Source organism: Lupinus angustifolius, chromosome LG14 (assembly GCF_001865875.1).
Source record: "Lupinus angustifolius cultivar Tanjil chromosome LG14, LupAngTanjil_v1.0, whole genome shotgun sequence".
NCBI lineage: Eukaryota > Viridiplantae > Streptophyta > Magnoliopsida > Fabales > Fabaceae > Lupinus > Lupinus angustifolius.
The window spans coordinates 777,774-805,228 of NC_032022.1; the positions used below are offsets into that span (position 1 = coordinate 777,774).

General features: G+C 30.7%; 5 protein-coding genes across 6 annotated transcripts; 3 read left to right on the forward strand and 2 right to left on the reverse strand.

Moving 5' to 3' along the window:
• On the forward strand, nt 526-1,311 carry LOC109326298 (fasciclin-like arabinogalactan protein 21). The gene has a single exon (XM_019558997.1). The coding sequence runs from the start codon at nt 526-528 to the stop codon at nt 1,141-1,143; it is 618 nt and encodes a 205-aa protein (XP_019414542.1). The 3' UTR covers nt 1,144-1,311.
• LOC109326299 (polygalacturonase-like) lies at nt 1,500-3,718 on the reverse strand. The gene is made up of 4 exons (XM_019558998.1): nt 3,266-3,718; nt 2,241-2,530; nt 1,813-2,038; nt 1,500-1,718 (listed from the first exon to the last, which is right to left on the reverse strand). The coding sequence occupies exons 1-4, from the start codon at nt 3,716-3,718 to the stop codon at nt 1,500-1,502; spliced, it is 1,188 nt and encodes a 395-aa protein (XP_019414543.1).
• On the forward strand, nt 18,136-20,116 carry LOC109327086 (60S ribosomal protein L32-1). Its single transcript, XM_019560095.1, has 3 exons — nt 18,136-18,284; nt 19,518-19,699; nt 19,796-20,116. The coding sequence occupies exons 1-3, from the start codon at nt 18,195-18,197 to the stop codon at nt 19,923-19,925; spliced, it is 402 nt and encodes a 133-aa protein (XP_019415640.1). The 5' UTR covers nt 18,136-18,194; the 3' UTR covers nt 19,926-20,116.
• On the forward strand, nt 22,716-24,472 carry LOC109327084. Its single transcript, XM_019560094.1, has 4 exons — nt 22,716-23,094; nt 23,527-23,746; nt 24,067-24,112; nt 24,209-24,472. Exons 1-4 carry the CDS (start codon nt 22,968-22,970, stop codon nt 24,302-24,304), a joined length of 489 nt encoding a protein of 162 aa, XP_019415639.1. The 5' UTR covers nt 22,716-22,967; the 3' UTR covers nt 24,305-24,472.
• On the reverse strand, nt 24,602-26,111 carry LOC109327083 (desiccation protectant protein Lea14 homolog). Of its 2 annotated transcripts, XM_019560092.1 has the most exons (3): nt 26,009-26,111; nt 25,156-25,352; nt 24,602-24,917 (listed from the first exon to the last, which is right to left on the reverse strand). In XM_019560092.1, the coding sequence occupies exons 1-3, from the start codon at nt 26,096-26,098 to the stop codon at nt 24,665-24,667; spliced, it is 540 nt and encodes a 179-aa protein (XP_019415637.1). In that variant the 5' UTR covers nt 26,099-26,111; the 3' UTR covers nt 24,602-24,664. The 2 variants fall into 2 exon arrangements, with proteins under 2 accessions (XP_019415637.1, XP_019415638.1); XM_019560093.1 differs by lacking the exon at nt 26,009-26,111 and having other exon boundaries at nt 25,156-25,361.

The window sequence follows — 27,455 nt, forward strand, 5'->3', positions numbered from 1 at the left end:
TATTATCATTGTTTTTTTTTTCTTTATTATCATGGAAAAATGATGTGATATAAGATTTAAAATAAAAAATACAATGAGCATAGATCAAAAGGACCTCATATAACATGAATGAGGATTACATGTCTTTAAAGGTGTCTCACTCTCTGTCTCAAGTCAATCATATATTAATAGGTGGATAAAATAAAAAATTTAAAAACAAAAAATAATAAAAATGAAACACTCTAATTAACTTGGAACATATATTAAGACACTATTTAGGACATGTACCTCCATCATTCAACACTTGCTAAAACTAATTTCCTCCAATTTCTTATCCATCCCACACAAACATAAACAGATTGAGAACCCAAGAAACTCCCTCCCATAACCAAGAAACCCAAGACCACCAAGAAAGAATCCATGCACCCTCTCATTCTTTTTCTCATGGAGAACAACCACCATTCCCCTCACCTCCACCACCACCACCACCTCCTCCTCCTTCTCATCCTCCTCACAATGCTCACAACCACCAACCCAATACCCATCATGTCACCTTCACCCTCACCATCACCATCACCATCATCATTACTACTATCATCACAATCTCCATCAACACCAATGGAACTACAACAAATGAAGAACATAATGGATGCACTAATAGGAGCAAATGACTTAACCACAATGTTAAACCCATCAATGCTTCCTCTTACTCTCACACTCTTCATTCCACAACACAACACATTCTTCCATCATAACAACAACAACAATCACCCTCCAATGGATCCATTCCTATTCCCATATCATATTATCCCACAACGTCTCACTTTCTCCGATCTTCTCCTCCTCCCTCCCACCACCAACCTCCCCACTCTCCTCCCTTACAGAACCATCTCCGTCACCAACAACTCCGCCGCAAACTTCTCCCTCAACGGTGTTCCACTTACTCATCCTGACCTATACTCAAACCCTTCTCTTGTTGTTCATGGCGTTGCTAACATCCTTGACTACTCTCTTGCCGGAGATAATATCCCTTCTCCGCCTCCGCCGCTGGAGGACCTCTTGCCGCCGTTTGGGTTGATATCTGGTGTGGGTGGTGATACTTCGTCTTGGTGCACATGCGTGGTTTTCTTCATCTTTTGGTGTTGTTTCCTTCTACAACGATAACTCATTGTAACGTGAATAAGATTTCTTTCTTCTAGTGTGTTTTTTAACTAGTTTTGTTCTTTCATCATTCATGGGTTTGTTTTACTCTTATCATGATCATGAACATCCTAATCTTTTTTCTGCAATGATTTTGAAGCATAGAGTTGTAAATATGTAATACAAGAGAAAATATATTAGCAATAGTTACATAATTCCCTCATTTAATATATGAAATATATTGAATAATGATGAATTTTGAGAGCTTTCGACTCATTACAAGTGTCATCGAGAGATCACAAATCACAAGAATAGAAATAAATGTTTAGGAAATATGAAGAAAATAAAAACAATGATAAGCATTTATTTGATGAATATAATCAAAGACAACCCCTAGGAATAACAACACCAATGGTATTTCCAGCAGCATTTCTACAAGAAGATTTTGCAGATCCCTTAAGATAAGTGAGATTTATGTCTTCAAATTTGATACCCAAACATGGGTTGCTTTCACTGCAATCTAAATTAATTGATGCTGGACTTGCTGAACTTCCTCTTATGTGTTCATATGAAACTTTGCTTATCTTCACACCAGAACTCTGTTTTAAAAAACAAGAAATCATAGTTATAACAAGAAATCAAATAGTAAGAACCAAAAAGTGAATATTGTTAGTGATAAGTATTCAAACTCACTTGGTGAGGACATTGTCTTCCAGGGCAATATCTTTGATCTATAATGATAGGATTGTATACATTATGCATTATGAGATTCCTAAACACAATGTCTCTTGCATATCCATTGCTTGGTTGTGCCCATGATTTTATCCTAACTCCATTCTCTGTTTTCGTGAACACTGAATCTGTTACTGTCACATTCTCAACTCCAACTTCCTTTACATTAGTGCCCAAGCTCCCAATGCTGCATCACTAGTAAGAATCAAATATTTCATATTTATCCTAATACGATGCTCGAAATCTAGTCAGACCTTACATCAATAGACCAATGTTTAATTAATCAAATCATTCAAATGTATATCAACACTCTTAACGATCAATAAAATTAAGAATTAATTCATCACTAGAGAATATGAATAGACAATTTCTAATACTAATAACATTACCTAATACCATGTCCAGGTCCACAAGCAATGCGTTCAATCCACACATTGGTGCTACCTTGACTTATAGATATGCAATCATCACCGGTCATTATGGTGCTATGGCTAATAGTGACTCCAGTTGAAAATTGCACATTGATTCCATCAGTGTTGGGGCTTCCACTAGGAGCTCTAATTTTCACATCTTGTATTACAACATTGTTGCAATGATCAATAGCAATGTGCACTGTTTGGCTATTCAATGATGTTAATCCATTAACCATCACATTATTTGACCAACTAAAAGATATGGACTGCATTTTATAACAATATCAATTAGTAGTATACAAGATAACAAATAGTACCATAATGCATTACTCTAAAAAATGGGTACCAATAATAATTTGATACTTCATTGAATACTATTGTTTTCAATATTAAATTGACTTTCTTTTTTCTTAAGAGCAATGATTAACAACCCACAAGAATATGTTTGGTAGTTAATGGACTAATTGAAATCAACTTTATTTAGATTATCAATTTGGTATTTTTTGGTATTTTATTAGCAAATTACTTTGAAATTAGGAGACCAAATTAAAATTTTAAATAAAAACAAAGGACAAAACATAGGAGAAAATATTTTAAGCATTGGAACTCTAAAAATATTTTTCATTTTCACCGTATTATATATCATAATATATTTATACATGAGTAATGATGAATGATGTTAACTTTACTATTACACTTTATATATATTAAACTCAATAAATCAAACTAAACTTTTGTTTGAAGACCGTAATATTTATACATCTAGTATAAATATTTATACATAGTCAATATATCAATTATTAATTATTTTTATTTAAGAATTAATAATAATTAAATATAAATGATAGATGATATAGTAAAAATATAAAAAAAATCTTATGCATAAATTTTTATCTCTTATTTTAATATTCCCTTCCACATCAAAGAAATTATCTTTGACTTTCTCTTAAGTAGTGCCACACAAAGTGAGATGTATAAAAAGTAAATGTACATATACATACCCTTGCTTCAACAGGACAATTCCTTCTACCTCTTCTACAACGCCAATAGCTAGGACCCTTTCCATCAAGAGTACCACCATAGATTGAAATCCTATTAACCTTCATGAACAAGATCCAATATCCTGAATTACCAAGTGACCAATAATCTAATGGAGCAATAAGAGTACCATCAATTCTAAAATCTATCTTGTTCATACAAGGACCCCAAAATGTTACTTGTTTTAACAAGAAAATTCCTTGTGGTACATAAATAGTGGATGGTTCCTTTGATTTGCATGCTGAAGACCATGCCCTAAGGAAGGACATGGTAGAGTCAAATTGGCCATTAGGGTTAGCCCCATAGTTGATCACATTAATATAGGTAGCACTTGAATATTCAAAGAAGAAGAAAAAGTTGAAGGTGGCTAGAAAGAGAAAGATAGAGTTATAACTTGTGGGGTGAGTTATGGCCATGATGAAGCTATAATTGAGTTTGTAGGGATATGATATAGAGTAGTAGGAAACATCCATGAAAATTTATACTAGGAAGATGTTTGGGGACAAAGTTTAAGGAAAATTATTTTTTATGGTGAAATTAAGAAAGATACTTAATATCACATGGTTTTTGAAGTAAAAAACAAGTCGATTATAATTTAAGTCACTTAATACTCTCATATATGTTTGTCACAACGTTAATTCGTTGTAAAACATATGCATGGCCGTACAAGGAGTTAGTACTTGCCTCAACATTTGCTTAGTGATGTATAATTTCTTGTAAAGATAGCAAAGTCCTGAGAATATTTTTTTGTTTAGCCCTCATATCACATAATACTCTTATACTAGGTTTTGAAATCCACAAGTTTTTGTGGATAAAAAACTAATCATTTTTTAAATGTATGATTGTCCCTCTAACAAGTATCGTTTCTAAGAATCAAATTTTAATATTTTAGTTTTTCTAGATCTAATAGAATCTTATACTAATTCCTTGTTAGTTACAACGATCTTTCAAGTTGTTATTATGTAGATGTGTAATTATTTTGGATTAGCAAAGGTTGGATTTACGGATCCAACCCAATGATCCAATTTGACTAAAGTTAGTTGGGTCAGAATTTTTTTACTCGATGTAATCTTTTTTTTTTTGAAATAACAAAAAGACTATGTATTAAAAAAGTAAAAGGGTGCTAACTCATAACAAGAAACCTACATATTATTTCTAATACGCTAATTATGAATACAAAACCAAAGGCCAAGACACCATTGGTTAAACAGAAGAATAAAAATTACCACAACAAGATGAATACCACTACCAAGTTTTAACTTGGATTAAATCAATTACATGAAGATAACAAACATTTTTATCATGTTTTATTCCTTATTAACCAAATTGACTAAGATGTAATCTAATTAAAATGTATAATCTTTGGATTAAACATCCGGTTACATTCTATTAACCTATCCAACCAAATTACTCTTGTTAATTTTCAAATAAAAAAACTTTAAATGTATTATATTAACTTAAGTATCCAATTAAAAGTGGTATAATTCTCAGACATTTTTGTTAGTTGATATTTTGATAATAATGACTTGAAGGTAAAGTGTTGGTCAGTATTGTACCACAAAGTGTGCTATTCTATGCGTCACTGCTTGTAATTGGTTGAAAAAATATATTTAAATTAAAATTTTAATAGTTAATTATTTTTCTAATCAATCACAAACAGTGACATATGGAGTGACACACTGTTTTAGGACAGCAGATGTTCACCCGTATTTAATATAAATAATATAAGTCCTAGGTGTTTAAAATTCCTTGATATATACGCTGATCGTAAAATTCCACCATATGTGTGTTGATTTTCTCAAATTAAATATAGAGTAAATTACACTGACATCCCTGAGTTTTAGTGAAATTATACAAATTACCCATCACTTTTTTACACTTACACAAACCTCCCCTAATTTTTATACTTTCATTACACTGACCACTCCTGCATAAGAAATAAGTGTAATTTTTTAAAAATAAAATATGATAAATGCAAATTAAGTTAAATAAAACATGATAGATTGTGGAGACAAGTGTAAATATAATATACAAATCAATGTAAGAGGTGGTCAGTGTAATGAAAGTATAAAAATTAGGGGTTTGCATATGTATAAAAAGTGAAAAATAATTTGTATAATTTTATTAAAACTCATGGGGTGTCAGTGTACTTTTAAAAATAAGATTATAAGCTGGTTGAAAAACATGGCCTTAAAGTGAAATAAAAACATGATTACATGCCCTTAAACATGGTAAGCACAACAGTCCCATTGATCAGATCCAATCTAATTCAAGTACTAGGTTAGATTGAACTGAATTTAAAGCAGAAAAATGATATCACATGATCGATACTAACCCAACATTCTTAATTTAATTTGGATTAGATTTTGTTCGGATCAAATATGAGAACTTTTACACATGAAACTACATTTGTTGTCCTATAAAATTTGCTACTTTTGTATTATTTATTGTAATGACTAGAAAAATATTCAATATTTAACATTTAATTTAAATATATTATTTTCAGTTAATTATATCAAGTGGCAATCCTAGGAAATGTACTATTTTGAGTACTTCGCACACATAAATTAAGATAAAGCGTGAAGTGTTCCTTTTTGTAAAAAAAGACAAACTCTTAATTATAAACGAATTAATTTGGTTAACTAATCTGACCTTCATTAAAAGCTTAAAATGCTATTATTATTAATCTATTGTTGTCCTCTCACTTGTTATTAATCCACTATTTCGCTTCCTAAACCATGATCTAAGTTGATTTAGAAAAAATTAAGCTCAGACTTGAGAGAGGTGGTCCTACAATATTGTCCATATTCCCAATTGAAATAAATTATTTGATTTAAAATGTAGAACATATATTCATTCTAAGAGTAAGTTTTTTAAATTTACTATGTATCATAATCATCAATTTTATGGATATTTAATGGTTTAGATTTACTCACGAATTCAAACAAATTGATTTCCATAGAATTAATAACTAAAATGTAGAGTAAGCTTAAAAAATTTACTCTTGTATACATGTCTTTATTAAGCGGGCAAATATACTATTTGTTTATTTGTAAGTGTCATTATAAGTCCTTCTTATACAAATCATGGAAATTATTGTTTTTTTAACAAAAGAGAAAATTTACTGTACGACCATAGTGTAAGTATAATAGTGTTTTATATTCTCAATACATTATTTATGTATGAGTAATTATTGTTAGTTATTATTAAATTAAGTTTTCAAGGATAATATTATCTAGTGACATTACTTTCAAATTTTCAAAACTTAAAGTAACTGTGTACTTTTCAATAAAAAAGTCTCTATATTTCTTAAATCGATAAGGATAGAAAACTAAGTACGTTGACCTTTTTATGAAACATGACTTATTGACATTTAATCTATTAAATACATTACTTTTTCAAATAAAAATTGCATCTTTGGATTTTCAATCATTGCTCTAAATGGTTAGCATATGAAACCCAAATATTCTAAAAAAAATAGGAAATTGTGTCGTATCCAATACCAATTTGCAGAAACATATTCTGATACTTAACTTGTACCAAAAATATTCCTTGTCTTTTTTTTAATTCTTTCGAAAATTTGATTTAGGATAGAGCTCCAATACGCCTCCCATAAGGTCAAGATATAGTTTGTATTAGGCAATATTTTCGATGACATTTTTGAGTTATATGCTATCATATAAAGTGGATACTTCTTTTGAATTGTACTATACATTATGTTGTTGATGTTGGTAATAACAAAGTTGGTCAAATAAAATTAAGATGCACCAAGTTGATATGTATATGATGCCTATATCCCTTGATCAGCTTGATACATGGACCTTGTTCAACTTGGCGCATTTCGATTTTGCTTGACTAACTTGGTTATAATCAACAATTAATATTTTAACATAGAGAAATATGTTATGATATGGGCAAAAACTATGTTACTTCCCTATGATCACATGCATTTTTTATGATCATCCTAGTTATATGCTAATGACAAATGAATGATGTTATCAATATATTTTTACATTTTCTACATGTATATATAGATTTTTTTATAAATTTATACTAACGTATCCGTATTTAATGTTGCATTTTAAAATAATCTTGTATTAATATATCAATATCGTATCATACTTGTATAGTAAGTATTGAAGAACAAAGCTACCGCATTTTACACATTTAACACATGTTGAATTGTTTTACAATGTATGTTTATTAGTTTGTTAGCTACTTAGTTAGGTAAGTTTGTTACTTATTCATCTACTATAAATAAGGTTTTTCATGATTTGATCAACAATGAAAAATCATTATAATATTCATTTTACACTTTCGTAATATTTTTGTAATATGATACCAGAGCCTCTAGGTTTTGGTTATCGCTGCGCATTCACTAAAATTATTATCTTTCTCTTCCAAAATTCAATGAACCAAAGCGGAATTTCTCATCACAAGAAAGAATGAATAGAAATGGCAAGATCGAAGGGAAAGTGCCCTGCATGCAAGGAACCCTCATCTCCATCTTCTTCTAGTGATAATAGTGATTCCATTCATGAGCATTCTAGGAAGAGACAGAAAGTAAAAGATAGCAATGATAAAGGTTGAAGCAAGCAAAGGAAATCAACATCAACAATAAGATCAACAAAATCAATAACAATAAGATCAACAAGATTAATAACAACAAGATCATTATCATCATCATCAACAACAACAACAAGCAAAGAAGGGGTTGCACCAACAACATGCTCCCTCTTCTTATTGCATTAGACATTTTGCAACTGATAACAACCATACACACTTTGATCATTACACTACCAATCTTGTCCAAGAACAAGAAGAGATTCATTTTCTTAGGTTCTTTTGCATACTCAAAGAATCCTCGAACAATGTAAAACCATGGGAATATAGTCAAGATTTATAACCAGGAAAATAATCAAGAGATTGAAAAAATCTGATCACAATAGGATCGAGATTTCGATCCATCACATTATTATTAAATCAAATTATCAAGCTGAAGTCATTAACATTTACCCTCCAACTTGAGAGGCTATTGGAGAACAAAACTATCACATTTTGCACATGTTGAATTATTTTGCAACATGTGTTTATTAGTTTGTTAGTTAATTAGTTAGGTAAATTTGTTACATATTATGTAATATAAATAGAATTTTTCATGTCTTGATCAACAATAAGAAATCATTATAATATTCATTTTACGCTCTCGCAATATTTTAACTATTTTAGCAATAGTAAGTATCTTAACTCCATAATGATTTGCAATCATATATATTATAATAGCTAAAGTTTCAAATTTTCCATCACAATATGACATGCGTGTCCGTCACAATACGTCGAGATTATTCTATAATCTTTACAATAGATGCAGCATGTTCCAGAATAAATCTTTGCTATAATATATTATATGCTTACAATTACTATATGTTATTGTTTTAAATTCATTTCACAAATAGTTATGGTTGCAATATTGTGTTTTGGAAGTTTCTATAATAATATCACAGTAATTTCTACTGTGTTTTTCCACCATTTTCTATAATTGCAATAAACACAATGTAACAGTAATTACAATTCAAAACATTGTATTACTATTATGTATATTTTTGGAGTGAAAAGTGGATATGGTTTCAAGAGTTAATTCGTGGAAATCAAATCCTAGCTAGGCACACCTATAATCTTTGTATTGGTGCCTTTTATTATAAGATTTTATATAAGAAAGAAATAATGATGGTTTAATATAAGAGTTTAAAATCTATATATTGATATAAAGTTTTTTATAGTACATCATTCACCATTGATTTGTATTATTTGTGTTTGAGAGCCAATAATGACTAACAAATTAATGATAAATGATTTGCTGACATTATAAAAAACACTTATACAATCAGTGTATAATATTAAATCCTTAATATAATTATGGTCTTCTTATATATTCATCAAGAAAATATAATATGGTTCCATCAAATTTTGGAAAACAATATGGTTGGCATTCAGCACCAAAAGTGTGGAACAACGTGCAAATGCTTGAATCTGAAAGCTCTTAATTTCTTAACAAGAGAGTGAATATTGTTGAGTATAATGAACCACACGTTAAGCACTAGAGACTCACATGACACGTGGATGCGGAATATTGCCACATTCACAACCTGCCTAATCATGTATTAGATGAGGATCACATGTTTCTAACGATCTCTTATTGTCTGTATCAAAACAATTATATATTAACACGTGGATAAAATAAAAAATAAAAAACAAAAAGTAATAAAATGAAGTACTTTGATTGACTTAGAATATGAAGTGAAACACCATTTGAGATAAGTAATCTTCACCCATCATGCATTACCATATATATATGGATAAAAATATTGGATCAAATCTATATAAATCCCATCAAATCTATTATTATTTTGAGAAATTAAGGATAATTAATATAAAAATATTGGATCATGAAGATTTAAACATAAATAAATGTTTTTTAAGTTATGAGTAACAATTAACTAATTTTTAATTTTAAATATTGGTATTTGATTGTATGACTAATATTTTTAATTTTTAATAGTTGTTTCTTGAAAGTCAGAAATATACTATTTTGACACAACTTGGAAGCTGAGATGATAGTACTAGTAACAACTATTAAAGAAGCATGTTGGTTGACAAGCTTGCTTGCAAAAATTATCCTATTGAAAAAACTAATACCAAGTATCTTGATCTATTGCGATAGTACCGCGACAATTGCAAAGATTGAGTAACAGTAGGAAATGACAAATACGTTATAAGTACAACACTATTAGAGAGTTATTGTCTATAGAAACTGTTATAGTGGATCTTGTACACACTAAGAATAACTTAGCAAATTATTTGACGAAAACATTAGCTAGAGAGAAAGTTCATAACACTTCTAAGAGTATGAGAATATTGTCCTTAGAACAAAGATCACTATTAAGTGCCAAATTATGAATGAAATGTACATGAATTTGGGGCACTTAGTGTGTAGTAGGATACAAATTGTGTACAACTCCTAACAACTTAGTTAATTTTATATTGTATAAGAATTTACCTATGTTTATGTCAATTGCAGAATAAAAAGTATAGAACAAGAGAAGGAAAATGAGAAGTTGAAGTTTATGAACATTGATACTCTACCTAGCACTCACCCAAGCGAGGAGCCTCACCCAAACAAAAAGGAAGTCTCTCGCTCAAGCGAGGGACCGTCGCTCAAGCGAGGGACCGTCGCTCAAGCGAGGGATGAAGAAGGAATAGGCTAACTCTCTGCATGTCCTTCGCCCAATCGAGCCTTTCAGGATTCAAAATGGTATTTCTCTCACTCAAGCGAGAATCTCTAGCTTGAGCGAGACCAGAAGTTGGGACAGATATAAGCAGTTACAAATTGAAAAAAAGGAGGTTACACCATCATTCTACCAAGCTTTTTGCACGAAAATTAGATAGAGAAACACTAGGGGTTGAGAGAGAAGTCGTGGAAACGGCTTAGATCGATAATTTCTTGTATTTCTCATGAGATGAATGTAATAGGAAGGATGTTTGGCTAAACCTTCAGTGTTGGAATTGAAGTGTAATTTTCTAACTTTTGTACTCCTGGATTCAATTCTTGAATGTATTTTAGTTATTTGATTTTGGAAAGTTCATCTTGTGTTTAATACATGAAATTACTTTGCTACTAAATTCATGATCTTAGATCCAAGTTTAACTAGAAAGTTGAACTTGGTATCAAATTTGGATTATCTGCCTTGCTACATCATTGTAATTCGTGGAAATCAAATCCTAGCTAGGCACACCTATAATCTTTGTATTGGTGCCTTTTATTATAAGATTTTATATAAGAAAGAAATAATGATGGTTTAATATAAGAGTTTAAAATCTATATATTGATATAAAGTTTTTTATAGTACATCATTCACCATTGATTTGTATTATTTGTGTTTGAGAGCCAATAATGACTAACAAATTAATGATAAATGATTTGCTGACATTATAAAAAACACTTATACAATCAGTGTATAATATTAAATCCTTAATATAATTATGGTCTTCTTATATATTCATCAAGAAAATATAATATGGTTCCATCAAATTTTGGAAAACAATATGGTTGGCATTCAGCACCAAAAGTGTGGAACAACGTGCAAATGCTTGAATCTGAAAGCTCTTAATTTCTTAACAAGAGAGTGAATATTGTTGAGTATAATGAACCACACGTTAAGCACTAGAGACTCACATGACACGTGGATGCGGAATATTGCCACATTCACAACCTGCCTAATCATGTATTAGATGAGGATCACATGTTTCTAACGATCTCTTATTGTCTGTATCAAAACAATTATATATTAACACGTGGATAAAATAAAAAATAAAAAACAAAAAGTAATAAAATGAAGTACTTTGATTGACTTAGAATATGAAGTGAAACACCATTTGAGATAAGTAATCTTCACCCATCATGCATTACCATATATATATGGATAAAAATATTGGATCAAATCTATATAAATCCCATCAAATCTATTATTATTTTGAGAAATTAAGGATAATTAATATAAAAATATTGGATCATGAAGATTTAAACATAAATAAATGTTTTTTAAGTTATGAGTAACAATTAACTAATTTTTAATTTTAAATATTGGTATTTGATTGTATGACTAATATTTTTAATTTTTAATAGTTGTTTCTTGAAAGTCAGAAATATACTATTTTGACACAACTTGGAAGCTGAGATGATAGTACTAGTAACAACTATTAAAGAAGCATGTTGGTTGACAAGCTTGCTTGCAAAAATTATCCTATTGAAAAAACTAATACCAAGTATCTTGATCTATTGCGATAGTACCGCGACAATTGCAAAGATTGAGTAACAGTAGGAAATGACAAATACGTTATAAGTACAACACTATTAGAGAGTTATTGTCTATAGAAACTGTTATAGTGGATCTTGTACACACTAAGAATAACTTAGCAAATTATTTGACGAAAACATTAGCTAGAGAGAAAGTTCATAACACTTCTAAGAGTATGAGAATATTGTCCTTAGAACAAAGATCACTATTAAGTGCCAAATTATGAATGAAATGTACATGAATTTGGGGCACTTAGTGTGTAGTAGGATACAAATTGTGTACAACTCCTAACAACTTAGTTAATTTTATATTGTATAAGAATTTACCTATGTTTATGTCAATTGCAGAATAAAAAGTATAGAACAAGAGAAGGAAAATGAGAAGTTGAAGTTTATGAACATTGATACTCTACCTAGCACTCACCCAAGCGAGGAGCCTCACCCAAACAAAAAGGAAGTCTCTCGCTCAAGCGAGGGACCGTCGCTCAAGCGAGGGACCGTCGCTCAAGCGAGGGACCGTCGCTCAAGCGAGGGACCGTCGCTCAAGCGAGGGACCGTCGCTCAAGCGAGGGACCGTCGCTCAAGCGAGGGACCGTCGCTCAAGCGAGGGACCGTCGCTCAAGCGAGGGATGAAGAAGGAATAGGCTAACTCTCTGCATGTCCTTCGCCCAATCGAGCCTTTCAGGATTCAAAATGGTATTTCTCTCACTCAAGCGAGAATCTCTAGCTTGAGCGAGACCAGAAGTTGGGACAGATATAAGCAGTTACAAATTGAAAAAAAGGAGGTTACACCATCATTCTACCAAGCTTTTTGCACGAAAATTAGATAGAGAAACACTAGGGGTTGAGAGAGAAGTCGTGGAAACGGCTTAGATCGATAATTTCTTGTATTTCTCATGAGATGAATGTAATAGGAAGGATGTTTGGCTAAACCTTCAGTGTTGGAATTGAAGTGTAATTTTCTAACTTTTGTACTCCTGGATTCAATTCTTGAATGTATTTTAGTTATTTGATTTTGGAAAGTTCATCTTGTGTTTAATACATGAAATTACTTTGCTACTAAATTCATGATCTTAGATCCAAGTTTAACTAGAAAGTTGAACTTGGTATCAAATTTGGATTATCTGCCTTGCTACATCATTGCTCTAGGAATGGACAGTGATGTAGGAATTGCTTTTACATTGAACTTAATGCTAGATAATTACTTGAATATCCAAGGAATTGATATTTAAGTATTTGTATAAGGATTTTGTATTCAAGGAATTGATACAACTGATTTGAAGAAAATGTGCATCAAAATTTATAACTTCACAAGCTATATTGAAGTGAATCTAAGGATTGCAAAGAGAAAGAAAGATGAACTTCGATCCCAACACATTTAATTTCATAGTTTAAATTTTACAGTACAACAATTATTTTCATAACCCAAATGATTATAAACACCAAATTTTGTAAATACGTATTCAAACTACTTTCTAAAGAATTGATATAAATCCAATATTATCTTTGAGGACGATATCCCAGTATTTACCGGTTATTACTTGAACGATACGATTCACTTTTACGAAAATATCTAACACGTTTTTGGTGTCGCTGCTGGGGAGCAATAAGCGGTTTATATTAGTTCAATAGCAAGTCTATTGAGTATTGTAAATAAATGTTTTTTTTTATATTTTTGTAGTGTAATTAACCCTTGTGCTAATCTTTGCTGTAGTCTGCTTATTTATGCCTTTACGAAGTAAGGCTATTGAAGAATAACTACATTACAATCCAGAAATCGAGAAATCAGCCAAAAGCAATCGTAAGAAAGCAAAAGAAAAAATGAAGCAAGCGACTCAACAAGCAAAGGGTAGCTCTGAACAATCAACACAGTCAGAGCCTTAGTCAGAGAAGATGGAGAATGCCAATACTGCTATAGGGAACAATGAAAGGCCTAATCCTCCACGGAGGATGTTGAGTGATTATGCAATGTATCAAAGTCCAAGGCACTACTCAAGCATTGTTATCCCACACACAGAGAGAACAGTTGAAATTAAGGCAACATATCTGAATCTGGTTAGTGCATACCAATTTTATAGGAAGGATTATGAAGATCTTTATGCTCATCTAGACAACTTTTATGAATTGGTGGCGATAATGAGTTATAATGATACTCAAAGGGAAGTTGCATACATGATGTTGTTCTCATTCTCTCTGTTGGGCGAAGCTAGGGAGTGGCTAAAATCTCATCCCACTCAAAGTTTGACTAGTTGGAGTGACTTGAAGTCAAAGTTTTTGACCAGGTTTTTCCCACCAGCTCGTTATGTGCACGCCAAATTTGAAATATCCACTTTCAGGCAAGGCGTGGATGAAGCATTCTATGAAGTGTGGGAGCGTTTTCAGGTGCTACTGAGAAAATGCCCAAATCATGGTTTTGAAAACGTGGATGAGCTTAATATATTCTCCATTGGGTTGAAGCTTGAGACAAAATGATACTAGATGCAACAGTTGGTGGAACAATGATGGTTGTGGATGCTGAACATGTTGCAAGAATTATAATTGCCCTATCTTCAACAGATAGGCAAGCACAACACAATCGAAAAACAATACAGAAAAGAGGAATGCTTGATCTGAATACATCTGATGTTATTCTAGCATAGAATAAAATTTTGACTTAGCAGATAGAGGCACTTACCAAGCAAATGTCAAAGTTGCCACAACAAGTTCATGTTGTACAATCTACTCCTAGTCCACTAGTGCTGAGATGTGATTTTTGTGGAGGTGATCATACAACTGGTCGCTATTCTATGCCTACCAATAATCTAGAGGAAGAGGTTCAATATATGACTAATCAACCTCGTCAGGGAAATTTCCCCAATAATTCTTCATATAACAATCAGTTCTCGCAAAGTTGAAGGAGAAATCAGAACCATAATTATGGCTGGAGGCAAGAAGCAAGACCATCAACTACCGTACAAAAATATCTTACAATCACTCATGATGGTAACCCGACATAATTGATTAGAGATCCCAACAAATAGGTTCGTTGGGTAATAACAAGTTATAAAGTTGTACAATGATGAACATGCTATAAAATTATGAGAAACGTGAGTCATGTAGTAGATGTAAGGATGAATTAACCTCTTAATGGGATCTATAATCTAATTGGAGTTGAGTACCTATACTACAGGAGTACTCTTGATAGACTCACTTATGCGAATGTGAAAAGTGTGGGCAGTTTTCTATGAAATTTAGGGGCATAAATTTCTAGAGCATTCACCATATTGGATAAATGTGCATGCTCTTCAATGAACGACCTTTACAAAATACACATTTGAAAAGATTGTGTGTAGTTTGATGTCGGAGATAGAGTTCAAGACTACAAGTCAATCTAGTAAAATCTAGTTCTTATTCATTATGCAAAGGTTCAAGTTGTATGACATCATTGTTTACACACAATCTTAATGAGACCGCAAAAATTCATGAAAATCATTTTTAAATTTCAAGTGGGGGAATGTTGGAACTTGCATGGTTTTAAAGGCAAATTAATGAGACCATTAATGGTGACTTTTGAAATGTGAAATGAAAAACTCTCAAATCCCACATAGGATGGAGGAGAGACTTTGAAATGTTTTAAAAGCCTTAAGTACCCCTTTGGGGTGTGCTCCAAGGGGTACGACATGTTTTGTGGTGGATGAAGACTCCCACAAACAAAACTCCCACACACATGCGTGCGCACCACCTCCTTCTCCGCCGCCATCCGACTGGTTCTGTTCAAGTTGGATTTGGACTTGGGCCAAACATATTTTTTTGAACGAAATTCTTTTAAATTTATTTTCATTTTGGACATGTGGCTGACCAAAGTTAACAATGTGTGGCACATGTGTGATTGAGTCAGCTCAAGATGGGAGAGTGAGGAGAATGGGAGTGAGGAGAATAGGGATGAAGAACCAATTAAGGTAGAGGAGAATCTGGTCGTGTGATGTTGGACTTCTCCTGACTGTCAGATCCCATGTTCGTTTGGGATGCAATCTCCCATCTGGGCTTCGGATCGTGGTGGCCGTTGGATGCCTTAGGCTATAAATAGATGTCTCATCCCTTCATATTTCCTCATCCCAATCGAGCATCATTTCCTTGACTTACTTATTTTCTCCCATACTCTTTGCTGAAGCATTTACACCCAACTTCTCTTTTTTTCTTTCTATAGTACTAGAATTAGCACAATCAACTAAAATGTGAGAATTTCAAGAACTGACAATGATAGTCATATTGTTGAAAATTAGAATTTGCACGGGTAGCCATATTGTGGGGTATTTCGAGAATTGACACTAGTAGCCAAATGTGGGTGTATTTTAGATCAATTCAATAAAGATTCAAAATAAAGAACTGGATTGTTCTATCCTAGGGACGACGTGGGTTATAGTTTGCTTGCATGTTTTAGGTAATGTCATGAAACGTCTTAAAGAGAATGACCTAGTCTTGACTCAGCTCGTAATTATTCTTTCATGTTATTTAGAATGGTTGCAAATTACATAAACAACATATATTGTTCGGAAAAAATTATCATAAGAAATTATTTATAAAATTAATTAAAAAATTAATTTTTTAAAGTAAAAATATGTTATGTCAAATGTATAATGACGAAAAGTTTTCATTTAAGATACAAAAGAATGAAAGATGATATTATAGAGTATTGAAGATGTTCTCAAAACTCCATCCCTATCTTGTGTCATATTTTTTTATGATAGTAATAACTTCCAAGACCCGATCTTATCTGCTCATTTAATTTGGTTACATCATGATTACATCTGAATAAAGCTGGATCTAAGATTGAGTTCAAATTCAAAAATTAAACTCAATCAATATTTAGGGTAGGATATGGAACAAGCATGACGTGACCCAACTCATCTTATGGTCACTCACCCATCATATTTGTATATATTTATATTCAATTGTATACGAAATAATGAAATATCTTTAGTTGAAAATATAATTGATTCTCTAATTTTTTTCATCTTATACATGATTAACAATATATATTATATATATCGTTTATATGTGAAATTACTTATCCATAATAATAAGAAATATTGAATTTTTTTTAATCTAAAATGAGTATGTACTAGGTCGGGTTCGAGTTCAAAAATTAATTCGGCTAACATTAGGCTTTGTTTGGGAGTTATGAGAGAAATGGAAGGAGATGAATCAAAGGGTTAGGAGGGGAGGAAGAGAATGGAAAATGAAGGCAATCATCTCTCCTTGTTTGAGAGTATGAAATTTAGATGAAGGAAAATAAACTAATGGTAATGTAAAAATATTTTTTATTTTTTCTTTAATAATGTAATTGACAATAACATATAATTATATAATATTATTAATTTTTTTTTTGCATATATTTTGATATTTTATCTCAAAAATCTCAAATTGTGGGAACTTAAAAAATGAACACATGGAGGGTTTGAGAAACCCTCCAAAACCTTCATCTATCATTCATCCAACTTCTAAACAATTCCAAATTCATTAAATTCCTCTCATTCCCCTTTAAAACTACACTCCCAAATAAAACCTTAGTATCGAGTAACCCATGCTCACCCCTAATATACACATTATACATTACTAAAGTATCTTACTTTGATTAAATATGAATAAAATTTGTCACAAGAGTAGGTTGAAATGATATATTTTATTTCTTATAATGAAGGACATTTCTTTATCCTATAATAACAAGTATCATTTATAATCCTAAAAATTAAATATTTAACCTTTAATCTAATACTATACTTGTAGATAAAGTGACGCTTTATATTATTATATGAATGCCTGTTAGCGGAATAATATGTTAAATATAACATTATTAATAAAAGAAACAATTAATTTAAGAGACCAAAATAACATTTTTGCAAATAAGATACATGGAGATAAGTAGCTATAAACCAGAGCAAGACCCGTTGTAACAGAGGCCCAATCATTGGGCCTGGTTTAGCTGCACTTTCGAAAAGAGAAACCCTTATATATAACTGTGGTAGCTTCGGAAACCCTAATTTCGCAGTGAAGAAAAAATGGCGGTACCTTTGCTCTCCAAGAAGATCGTGAAGAAGAGGGTCAAGAGGTTCAAGCGCCCTCAGAGCGATCGCAAGATCTCCGTCAAGGTCAATACCCAATTTCTCTCTTTTTCAACCATGTTTAATCAACATTTCCTAATTTTAATGTGGTTATTTTGAATTTTTGTTTTTTTTTATTGTTTACTTAGATGAATTTGATGTGATGATTGTTTAATAACATGGTGATTGACATTTTTTACCTGATCCTTATATTTTGAAATGAGTTTGAGTTGATTTTCCTAAGTTTAAGTTTTTTTGAATACTTTGGTGTTGATTGTTTTTAACATGAGCTTGAGCCTCGGCGCAATGCTAAGATTGCCTCTTAGTGATTATGGGTTCCAATCAGGGATGCGCGGTAACAATGTGGACATCTATCCTTTCCATATCCCGATATGTGTTAGCGTTGCACATTGTGTCGTAGTTTTATAACATGTATGTGGTCAAGCTTGAGTTGAGGATAATATTTTATACTCAGTCTTACTTTTTAGTATGATGTATAGTTAGATATTGACTATGTGATTCTACATATACCAATTTTATAGCTTAATTTGTGTTGTATTGTGTGGTGCATCTCATGTTTATTTTATCAATTTGTTCTTCCCTTTTTGAGCATTTTTTCCCATTCTAATATGGGGTGTGGTGATAATTTTTGTGACACAATGTTTGATTGCTTATGTTTTAATCTGAACCATCATGCTTGTGTTTATGATTTATCCTATGTGTAAGCTTTTTCTATCATGTGCTATGAGATATGATGATGTTTATCCTTCATTTCAGCAATAGAATGATGATTACCAACATGCACTACCATCTGATCTCTCTGCACATTTATATATCTTGTTCTTTGTAACCTAATCATGTTATCATTTTGGCTAAAACTCCATCGTCGGCATTACTTCATTTTTTTTAGTCTCAGCTGATCTGTATTAGAGCCTAATACTTTTCTGCAAATCTGTGCTGTTTAGAAATTTAATTAGTCTTGGGGTGTACATCACTGACTTTAAAATATAATTCATATTTTCCCATCCTTTTATGTATACACTTTGTCTCACTTTTACTATTCTGTTGTAAATTTTGATTCCATGCTTTATTGGTCAGTGAAGTTTTACTTTGTAAAAAGTTTTTATTTGTTATTAATACATTGATTTGAAGTAGTAATCCACTCCCTTGATTGGTTGTTAGTCTTCTTAAACTTTGTTGGATCCAATTGTTAATTCGTTGTGAAAATTGGTTTCTTTCAAGTGTAATTTAACCTTGTTTTGGCTTTTTTATTTGCAACAGCCAAGCTGGCGCAGACCCAAGGGTATTGATTCTCGTGTCAGGAGAAAGTTCAAAGGATGTGTTTTGATGCCAAATATTGGTTATGGTTCAGACAAGAAAACTCGTCACTACCTACCAAATGGTTTCAAGAAATTTGTTGTGCACAATGTGGCTGACCTTGAACTTCTATTGATGCATAACAGGTGAAGTAGTTTGTCTCAAATTTGTATGATTGTAATTTTATGGATTTGCATCAGATTATATGCCGAATATATACTTACGATTTTATGTTAATTCAGGACATATTGTGCTGAGATTGCTCACAACATATCCACCAGGAAGAGGAAGGAAATTGTTGAGAGAGCTGCTCAACTTGATGTGGTTGTTACTAACAAAACAGCCAGGCTTCGCAGCCAGGAGGACGAATAGATCTCTGATATTCATGTGTTTTAGTGAGTTGCATTTGATACCCTTGATGGTAGATTATGATAATTTTGGTTTACATTTGTTGCAAAAACTTGTCTCCTGTTATACATTTGATTTGACTAAGTTGCTTAGCCATATCTCGCTGTTAAATCATTTTTTCTGTTAATTTTAATAGCATCTTGATTTATGTTTCACAGTACCTTTGTGGTTTACTGTTTTTTCTTGTCATGTGAAGTATGGTGATATGTTTTTCAGGTCGGGTGTCTTTTCAAGTCAAATTTAGTTTTCTTTTAATAGGCATGAAAATATTTCCATTACAAAATCTATTTTATTATGCATCTTTCAATATTAATGATTCAGACGAATAAGTAAATGTCAAGTGTATATTATATATAGATTGTGCAGCTTTTCAAATAAATTGTATTACAGTAATTTGGACAATTTTTTCACATTGTGTTTTTGGAAATAAATTGTATACTAATCTAGTTTGAATTAATCATTCAAATTTTGACCCATTTCAACTTCAGTTCTTCGATTTTGTCTACATTCTTTCTTTTCCATCCTTTTTAACCATTATTTACAAGGGTAACTTTTACTTACATATGAATGTTAAATGATGCAACAAATTTTCAAAATGAATTAATTTCCTTTTTCATCCCATGATTTATCTTACTCTCTTATAATCCTAGCTTATTTTTTAATACTGGTTACATATCCATTATGGTATATTACATCTCAAAAAAAGAATAATAACCCCCATCTCTGAAATCCAATTAGTCTTAGTCTCAAACCAATTGGTACTATGAAGTTCAGTGAAATTATGCAGCAGATAATATCAGCAGCCTCCTAAATGCAATTATGCAAAGAAACATTAGATTTTTCCGCATCATATTTTATTGATACGTAAGAGTCAACTTAATAGTATTAAGACCTTAGATTACACGAGTGAAATGAAATGCAACCTTCCTTAAAGGAAAACAAATGTTAAATCCTTATTGTTTGGAATTGTGAAATTTAGATAGATGGAAAATGAGAGTTAAATATGTTGTTTGTTTGTTTTATTCTCATTTTAAAAATCTAACATGTTTGTCTCCAGAAAAGAGTTTTTTATGTATGCATTGTTAGTATAAAGTTTTCTATACTGTTAGTATATTATTTATTGTTGATTTATAATATATTTGTTTGAGAATCTATTATAATTAAATATGAATGATGAATGATTTACCGATAGTATGAAAACAATACTTATGCTTTATGTATACATATTAAATATAAACTTCAAACCCATGGAATTGTAAAAATAAGCCAGTGGAGGATTTTGGGGAGTTTTAGAAAACCTCCAAAACATTTCTACATCTTTCACCCAACTTTTAAACAAAAATATATTTTTCAAATCTATTCATTTCTTCCCCTATAAAATCAGATTCTCAAACATAGTTTAAGAATATAACTAAAGTGTCACCAATATATGGTGTCAATTTAATCGGACAGTACATAAGATTTATTGGGAATAAAGAGATAGGAAGAAATGGGAAAGAGAAAGACTTGATTGATGATGTGATAAAAAAGGAAGAATAAAATCGAAAATAAGATGAAGTTTATATCCAAACATTAAAAATGCTATCAATCGAATGAATAAGGGCTAGACACTCATTAATAGCTGGAGTTAATAACATTTTTGGTAGTTTTTAAAGTGGTATCATGTAACTTTTCAAAAAGTATATAATAATTCATTATGTAGTTTTAATCTTTCTAAAGTTTATAAATATGTGAAATACTTGTGAGCTATAATTTTACCTATATAATTAATTAAATAAATAATTATAAAATGACTAATAATTTTACGGAATTCCTAATATTTATTTAATTATAAAACTATTTATATTTATTTACTTATTTAATTACTCCAATTAATAATTATAAATTAATTAATAAAAATAGTAAATAAATAATATATGTCCTTCTTAACTAGTTAACAAATTTCAGCTAATTGCATTATTAGTTTTATCAGACAATTCTAAGTTAATAAACTATTTATACAAATACAATCTTCTAGATACAATAAGCTATCTACAAGCTCATAACTACATGGTAAAAGCTCAAAACAGCTTAGTTTTGTGGAAATGTCTAATGATTATTCACAATGGTTAATGCGATTTGAAACCAATCCAATATTCAACTTACTCAATTTATATTGATTCTACAATATGGACAAACCCAATAGACTAACCATATCAAACATTGGGTTTTTGGAAATAAGACAAAATAATTAACAATTTAATTTCAAAATAGTGTTATATCACAAATGTTATTTTTTGTTGTGTACTAGTTATTTGGAAATACTCTTTTGGGAGTTAAAATGAAAGTTTTAGTTTAAAACCAATCACATTATTATCCACAGCTTAAAACCAAAAGTTTGAGATTAACTCTAAAATTAATTAGAATGGGACCATTGTTGTGAGTTAGAAGAGTCTACAACAGGCAAAGAATAACACTTTCCTGGATGAACAAACAACTAAGAAGCTCAATAAGGTACTAATACTAAAATAAACTAACCTTAAAAATGTGAGACAAGTAAGAATCAGTATATGGCATATTTTTCGAGTAGAGATACGTTGTCCCAAATCATGTCTCAAATCCTGTCCTGCACTAATGAAAACTTGTCATATAAATTAAAAACTTCAAACATTCATTATTGTTGTTGTTATTGCTTCATTTTCATTGGTTCGGGACAAGATTTGATACCTGATTTGAGGCAAGAGATCTTTGTTCTATTTTCTCTTGCCTTGAATGTGAAGCATGAAGCAAAACTTTACAACCCTGCATAGGTCTGTTGAACTAGCAGCCTTAGCAAGAAAAGAACCAAAACTTTCATCCACTTGTCACATATTTAAAGAGCCTTCATTTCATTTGTAACACAACACATGCATCCTAGTTTTGTATTTGAGTCTTTCTTTCCTATCTTTTTAGGCTTCTGAAATTCCTTTGGTTTGTTTTTGTTAGCAGCTTTTGAATTCCTTGTCTATAACCACATATAGTACAGAAATGGCAAATGAGCAATTAAAGCCTGTTGCAACCCTTCTTTTGGGACTGAACTTCTGCATGTATGTCATTGTTTTAGGCATTGGTGCATGGGCTGTTAACAGGGCTATTGATCATGGTTTTGTTATAGGTACACTTTATGCTTTTTTGGGTTGGATATTTAGATTGGATTCAAGTTTATATGGATTAGATATACTTAATTTATTACGGATTTGGATGATTGATGATCTTGTCGATAATTTTGCAACTACTTATTCAAATTGTGGACTACATATGTAATGCAGTTGCAATATTATGGTTGTGGTGATAACCACAACTATATCAGGCTGTAATTAAGGTGTTACACCTAATCAATATGATGTGGCTGCATCATAACCGTATCAGATCATTTTTGGACAACATGCAATTCAATAAAAAAATTCTAATCACAATATAATTCATACCATAACGGCCATAATCTGAATTACAGCGGCCCCAATAACCACAATTCTTATGGTAGCTCCACTATTCTTTGTAATTGTATTTAATTTAGAATGCTAATGTTGTGTGAGAAATTATGCAGGTACAGGATTTGATCTTCCTGGTCATTTTTCACCCATATACTTCCCTATGGGAAATGGTGCTACTGGATTCTTTGTGATATTTGCTTTGATTGCTGGAGTTGTTGGTGTTGGATCGGCAATAGCAGGACTCAACCATATCCGTTCATGGACTTCAGAGAGCTTGCCATCTGCAGCTTCTGTTGCTATCATTGCTTGGTCTCTTACACTTCTTGCCATGGGGTAATCTAGAAAACATTTTAGAGCTTAATCTTCACACACCATTAGAATAAAGTTTTTTTGCACCATTAACCAATCATATATTATCGTGATCTCGAAGTTGCATATCTTGTGATCTAAAGGTTGTTTGTCTTGTGAGTGTAAGGCTGTATATATCGACAATGTACAGATCACAGTTATCAGATTCTCTCGTTTACTATGTGTACCTCGTACCAAATTCACCGTATTGCGTCTATTTATTAAAATTAAATAACTTTTACACTATCTATTTATTAAAATTAAATAAAAAGTTTGACTCTAAAAAATGGAGTTAATTTGTGCAGCTTTGCTTGCAAAGAGATTGAGCTTAACATCAGAAATGCCCGTCTGGTAAGACATGAATTTTCATCTTACTTACATATTCTATATATTTTGAAACTAGAAAATTCCATTTTTACAAGAGTTTTGAAATGTCCAATTTTGCAGAGAACAATGGAAGCTTTTCTTATAATCCTTTCAGCTACACAACTTTTCTACATAGCTGCTATTCATGGTGCTGCTACTTATAGAAGATCAATTTGATGATTCAGTGAATGTGTTCATGTCTTTATCTTTGTTTTTTTTTCTTCCCTTTTTCTTATCTCTATGATTAATTTATTTTTTCCCAACAAAATCTTCCCATTTACAAACTTGAACCCAGAATTGGCATATTGTGGTGTGATTTATTACATGATTGGATTTGTATTTATTCAGAATTGGCAATGATTAAAAATGAATGTTATATCATATTATATAAAACTTTTACATTATCGGGTGTATATAATAGAGTACTTTCCTAAAAAAAGACTATCAAGAATTGTACAATTACAACCCAAATAATGAATCGAAAAGGGTATATTTATTTTGTTGATATAATAATCCTTATCTTATGTTGTGATGGAACTAAGCAAAGATGTCAGAAAATGTTGGAAGCTTGAATTCACCCTTTTGAGAAAGAGGAATAGTGAAGTTACCAATAACAGGAAGATCAATAATTAGTGAAATATCCAATTGATAATCAATGTCCCAATCAGCACCAATATCTCTAGCCAAGTTAACTAATATGCTATGAGGCACTTTCACAGACACATCTAATATTGTTGTATCACTTGCTTTCAATGACCCTGGATCTGGTATTGTTCCTGATGCTATTTCCCTTTCACCACCCAACAAAATAAGATAGCTAAGTCAATATAATACTGTATTTTCTAATTGTAAATCGAGTGTAAAATCTATATAATGACAGTGTAAAGATTTATGCACATGCACTTCATCATCTACCATTTATTTGGATTACTTTTTTTTTTAAATCAACCATAATTAAATATCAATAGTGGATGATGCAATGATAGTATATAAAACTGATTCACATTATTAATAAAAATGAAAGTTACCTATCAGCACTCTTGAGACAATATTTGATCTCACAAATGGGAATTGATGTGCCATAAGGATTTTTAACAGACACCTTCGCGAGGTACTCCGCACCCGCGCGACCCACGCGCGTGAAATCCACGTCAGTTATACTTGCCTCAGGTTTTGGCGCGTTTGCAACTTTCTCTGCAACATAGTTTTTGGCTTTGTCCAATATCTGAAACATTTTCAACACATCTCAAATATCACACACCCAAATCAAACCAAGATACATCAAAACTTGTGTAGAGATGAATCAGGATCTTCTGTCCCGAAATCTTTTTGTTCTTATGTCCCAAACTAATCATATCTCACCAAATTACATAAAAATGTTATGTCATATTTTTTTAATTTTCTTTTCTAGTATGTGTCAAATTTCTATTGAAGTGAGACATAATGAGACAAAAAAAAATGTAACAGTTGATTCCGATAACAATATGTGATATTTATACTTCATGTTTTTTCATGCTATCATATAATTTTATTATTATCTAAATTTAATTAGAATTAAATTTTATTGATTCTCTACATACATACCTATCTATATAAATGTTTCTCATGGTAAATTCTATACACTAAAGGTTCTAGAGAAAAAAATGTAGTAGTAGATTATGAGTTTTATACATTTTTATTATCATCCATGTTATAATATAATATTAATTAATGATAAATATAAATATTATACTCAAGATTTGATATATACTAAGGTATTATCCATTTGTATTACAATTTAACAATGATAAAATATAAATGACTTATTATGTAAAAACAATATAAAAAACTCCTACATTCTAACATATATGTATTTCTCAAAATTGTTATGAGAGAACTTACCTCCATTGATGATGATGAAGTTGATGAGTGAAGAATAAAATGAATGTTGAAAAGGAAGATAGAATGTGAGTGAATTATGAAGCTTAACATGTTACCCTTAATAAGGTGGTGATTTGTGATAATACTATTTTTTAGGCAATCTATAATCTATTATATATAGCCAAGGAACATTTCAAAGGACATTGTATAGAGACATGTGTCACTTTTCAAGGACATCTTCATTTGTGTAATTTGGTTTTGGTTTTGGTTTTGGTTCTGGGTTTAAACGTATATTCCTTCCAAAAGTTAGTCTTTTGTGCATTGCATAGGTTATTTTTTTAATTTTTTATTTTTTAAAATTTTAAAGTTTTATTGTATTGACATTGACAAAAAAACATTTATTCAACATTATTGCTATATGGCTGAGGGAAGAAAATGAAGGGAGAGAAAATAAAAAAAAAGTATGAGAAGAGATAAAATGAGAAAGAAAGTGAATTTTAAGAATTGTTTGATATGAGAAAGCAAAAAGAAAAAAGAGAAATAAATATAATATTTATTATATAAAAATAATATATTTATAATTTTAATATGAATCGTAACCAATATTATATGAATAATAACTAAAGTTAGCAATTGTCACTAATATTAACATAATTAAATGATAGAGATTAATCATGAAATGTGCAACATGAAAAATAACATGACTGTCCAATTTTCAATTGATTATACTTTGCTTTGATAAGATCTTCGTAAATAAAATTTAGAGTAAAACTGAACTATAAACATTATTCAACACAAAAATATATTCATATCCATAAATATATATAAAAAGGAACACTCAAATACAAATTCTTAATCAACCAACATATCATCAAATGATATATGACTCATACGAGCAATATTCTCGTGAAAGACCTTAATTGATAAACATTTATCGAACAGAATTACAAGAATGAAGTTTATGTCAATACGTTCTATAGACATTTGACTACTCTGGACTATTTCTTTAAGCGGAACATAACAATGCTAACTTTTTATCGCAAAATAACTTTAATGTTCTTTCATCAATATACCTAAATAAGCACTTAAGTGACAATTGCATAGTCATAACTCATTATTAGATGTCTCATAATAAACTATGAAAATAATTGCTAGAATAGATGAAGCTCTAAATACGTGGTTAATACTTTTTGAAATAGCTCATCATTCACCTAATATAAAGATATATGTTAGATGTATTTTTATTCGCATTGATATCTAACAAAATTAAATAACAATACATAGTGATCTCTAACTAAATTATTTTATGTATGTGAAAATATAATTTTTTTCATTATAATTACTTTGTAATCCATGTGGCTATTTGCCAATGATTTATAACTAGATTATATATATATATATATATATATATATATATATATATATATATATATATATATATATATATATATATATATATATATATATA

Bases quoted from the DNA above. Each gene is read 5' to 3' on its own strand.
- LOC109326298 (XM_019558997.1), top strand. From the start codon at position 526: ATGTCACCTTCACCCTCACCATCACCATCACCATCATCATTACTACTA.
- LOC109327083 (XM_019560092.1), bottom strand. From the start codon at position 26,098: ATGTTAAGCTTCATAATTCACTCACATTCTATCTTCCTTTTCAACATT. The intron at 25,353-26,008 runs GTAAGTTCTCTC...AAAATGTTTCAG, and splicing joins CTTCATCATCATCAATGGAG to ATATTGGACAAAGCCAAAAA. The intron at 24,918-25,155 runs GTAACTTTCATT...GGGTGGTGAAAG, and splicing joins TGTCTCAAGAGTGCTGATAG to GGAAATAGCATCAGGAACAA.
- LOC109326299 (XM_019558998.1), bottom strand. From the start codon at position 3,718: ATGGCCATAACTCACCCCACAAGTTATAACTCTATCTTTCTCTTTCTA. The intron at 2,531-3,265 runs GTATGTATATGT...TATAAAATGCAG, and splicing joins ATTGTCCTGTTGAAGCAAGG to TCCATATCTTTTAGTTGGTC. The intron at 2,039-2,240 runs GTAATGTTATTA...CTAGTGATGCAG, and splicing joins GGACCTGGACATGGTATTAG to CATTGGGAGCTTGGGCACTA.
- LOC109327084 (XM_019560094.1), top strand. From the start codon at position 22,968: ATGGCAAATGAGCAATTAAAGCCTGTTGCAACCCTTCTTTTGGGACTG. The intron at 23,747-24,066 runs GTAATCTAGAAA...TAATTTGTGCAG, and splicing joins CTTACACTTCTTGCCATGGG to CTTTGCTTGCAAAGAGATTG. The intron at 24,113-24,208 runs GTAAGACATGAA...CCAATTTTGCAG, and splicing joins ACATCAGAAATGCCCGTCTG to AGAACAATGGAAGCTTTTCT.
- LOC109327086 (XM_019560095.1), top strand. From the start codon at position 18,195: ATGGCGGTACCTTTGCTCTCCAAGAAGATCGTGAAGAAGAGGGTCAAG. The intron at 18,285-19,517 runs GTCAATACCCAA...TATTTGCAACAG, and splicing joins ATCGCAAGATCTCCGTCAAG to CCAAGCTGGCGCAGACCCAA. The intron at 19,700-19,795 runs GTGAAGTAGTTT...ATGTTAATTCAG, and splicing joins CTTCTATTGATGCATAACAG to GACATATTGTGCTGAGATTG.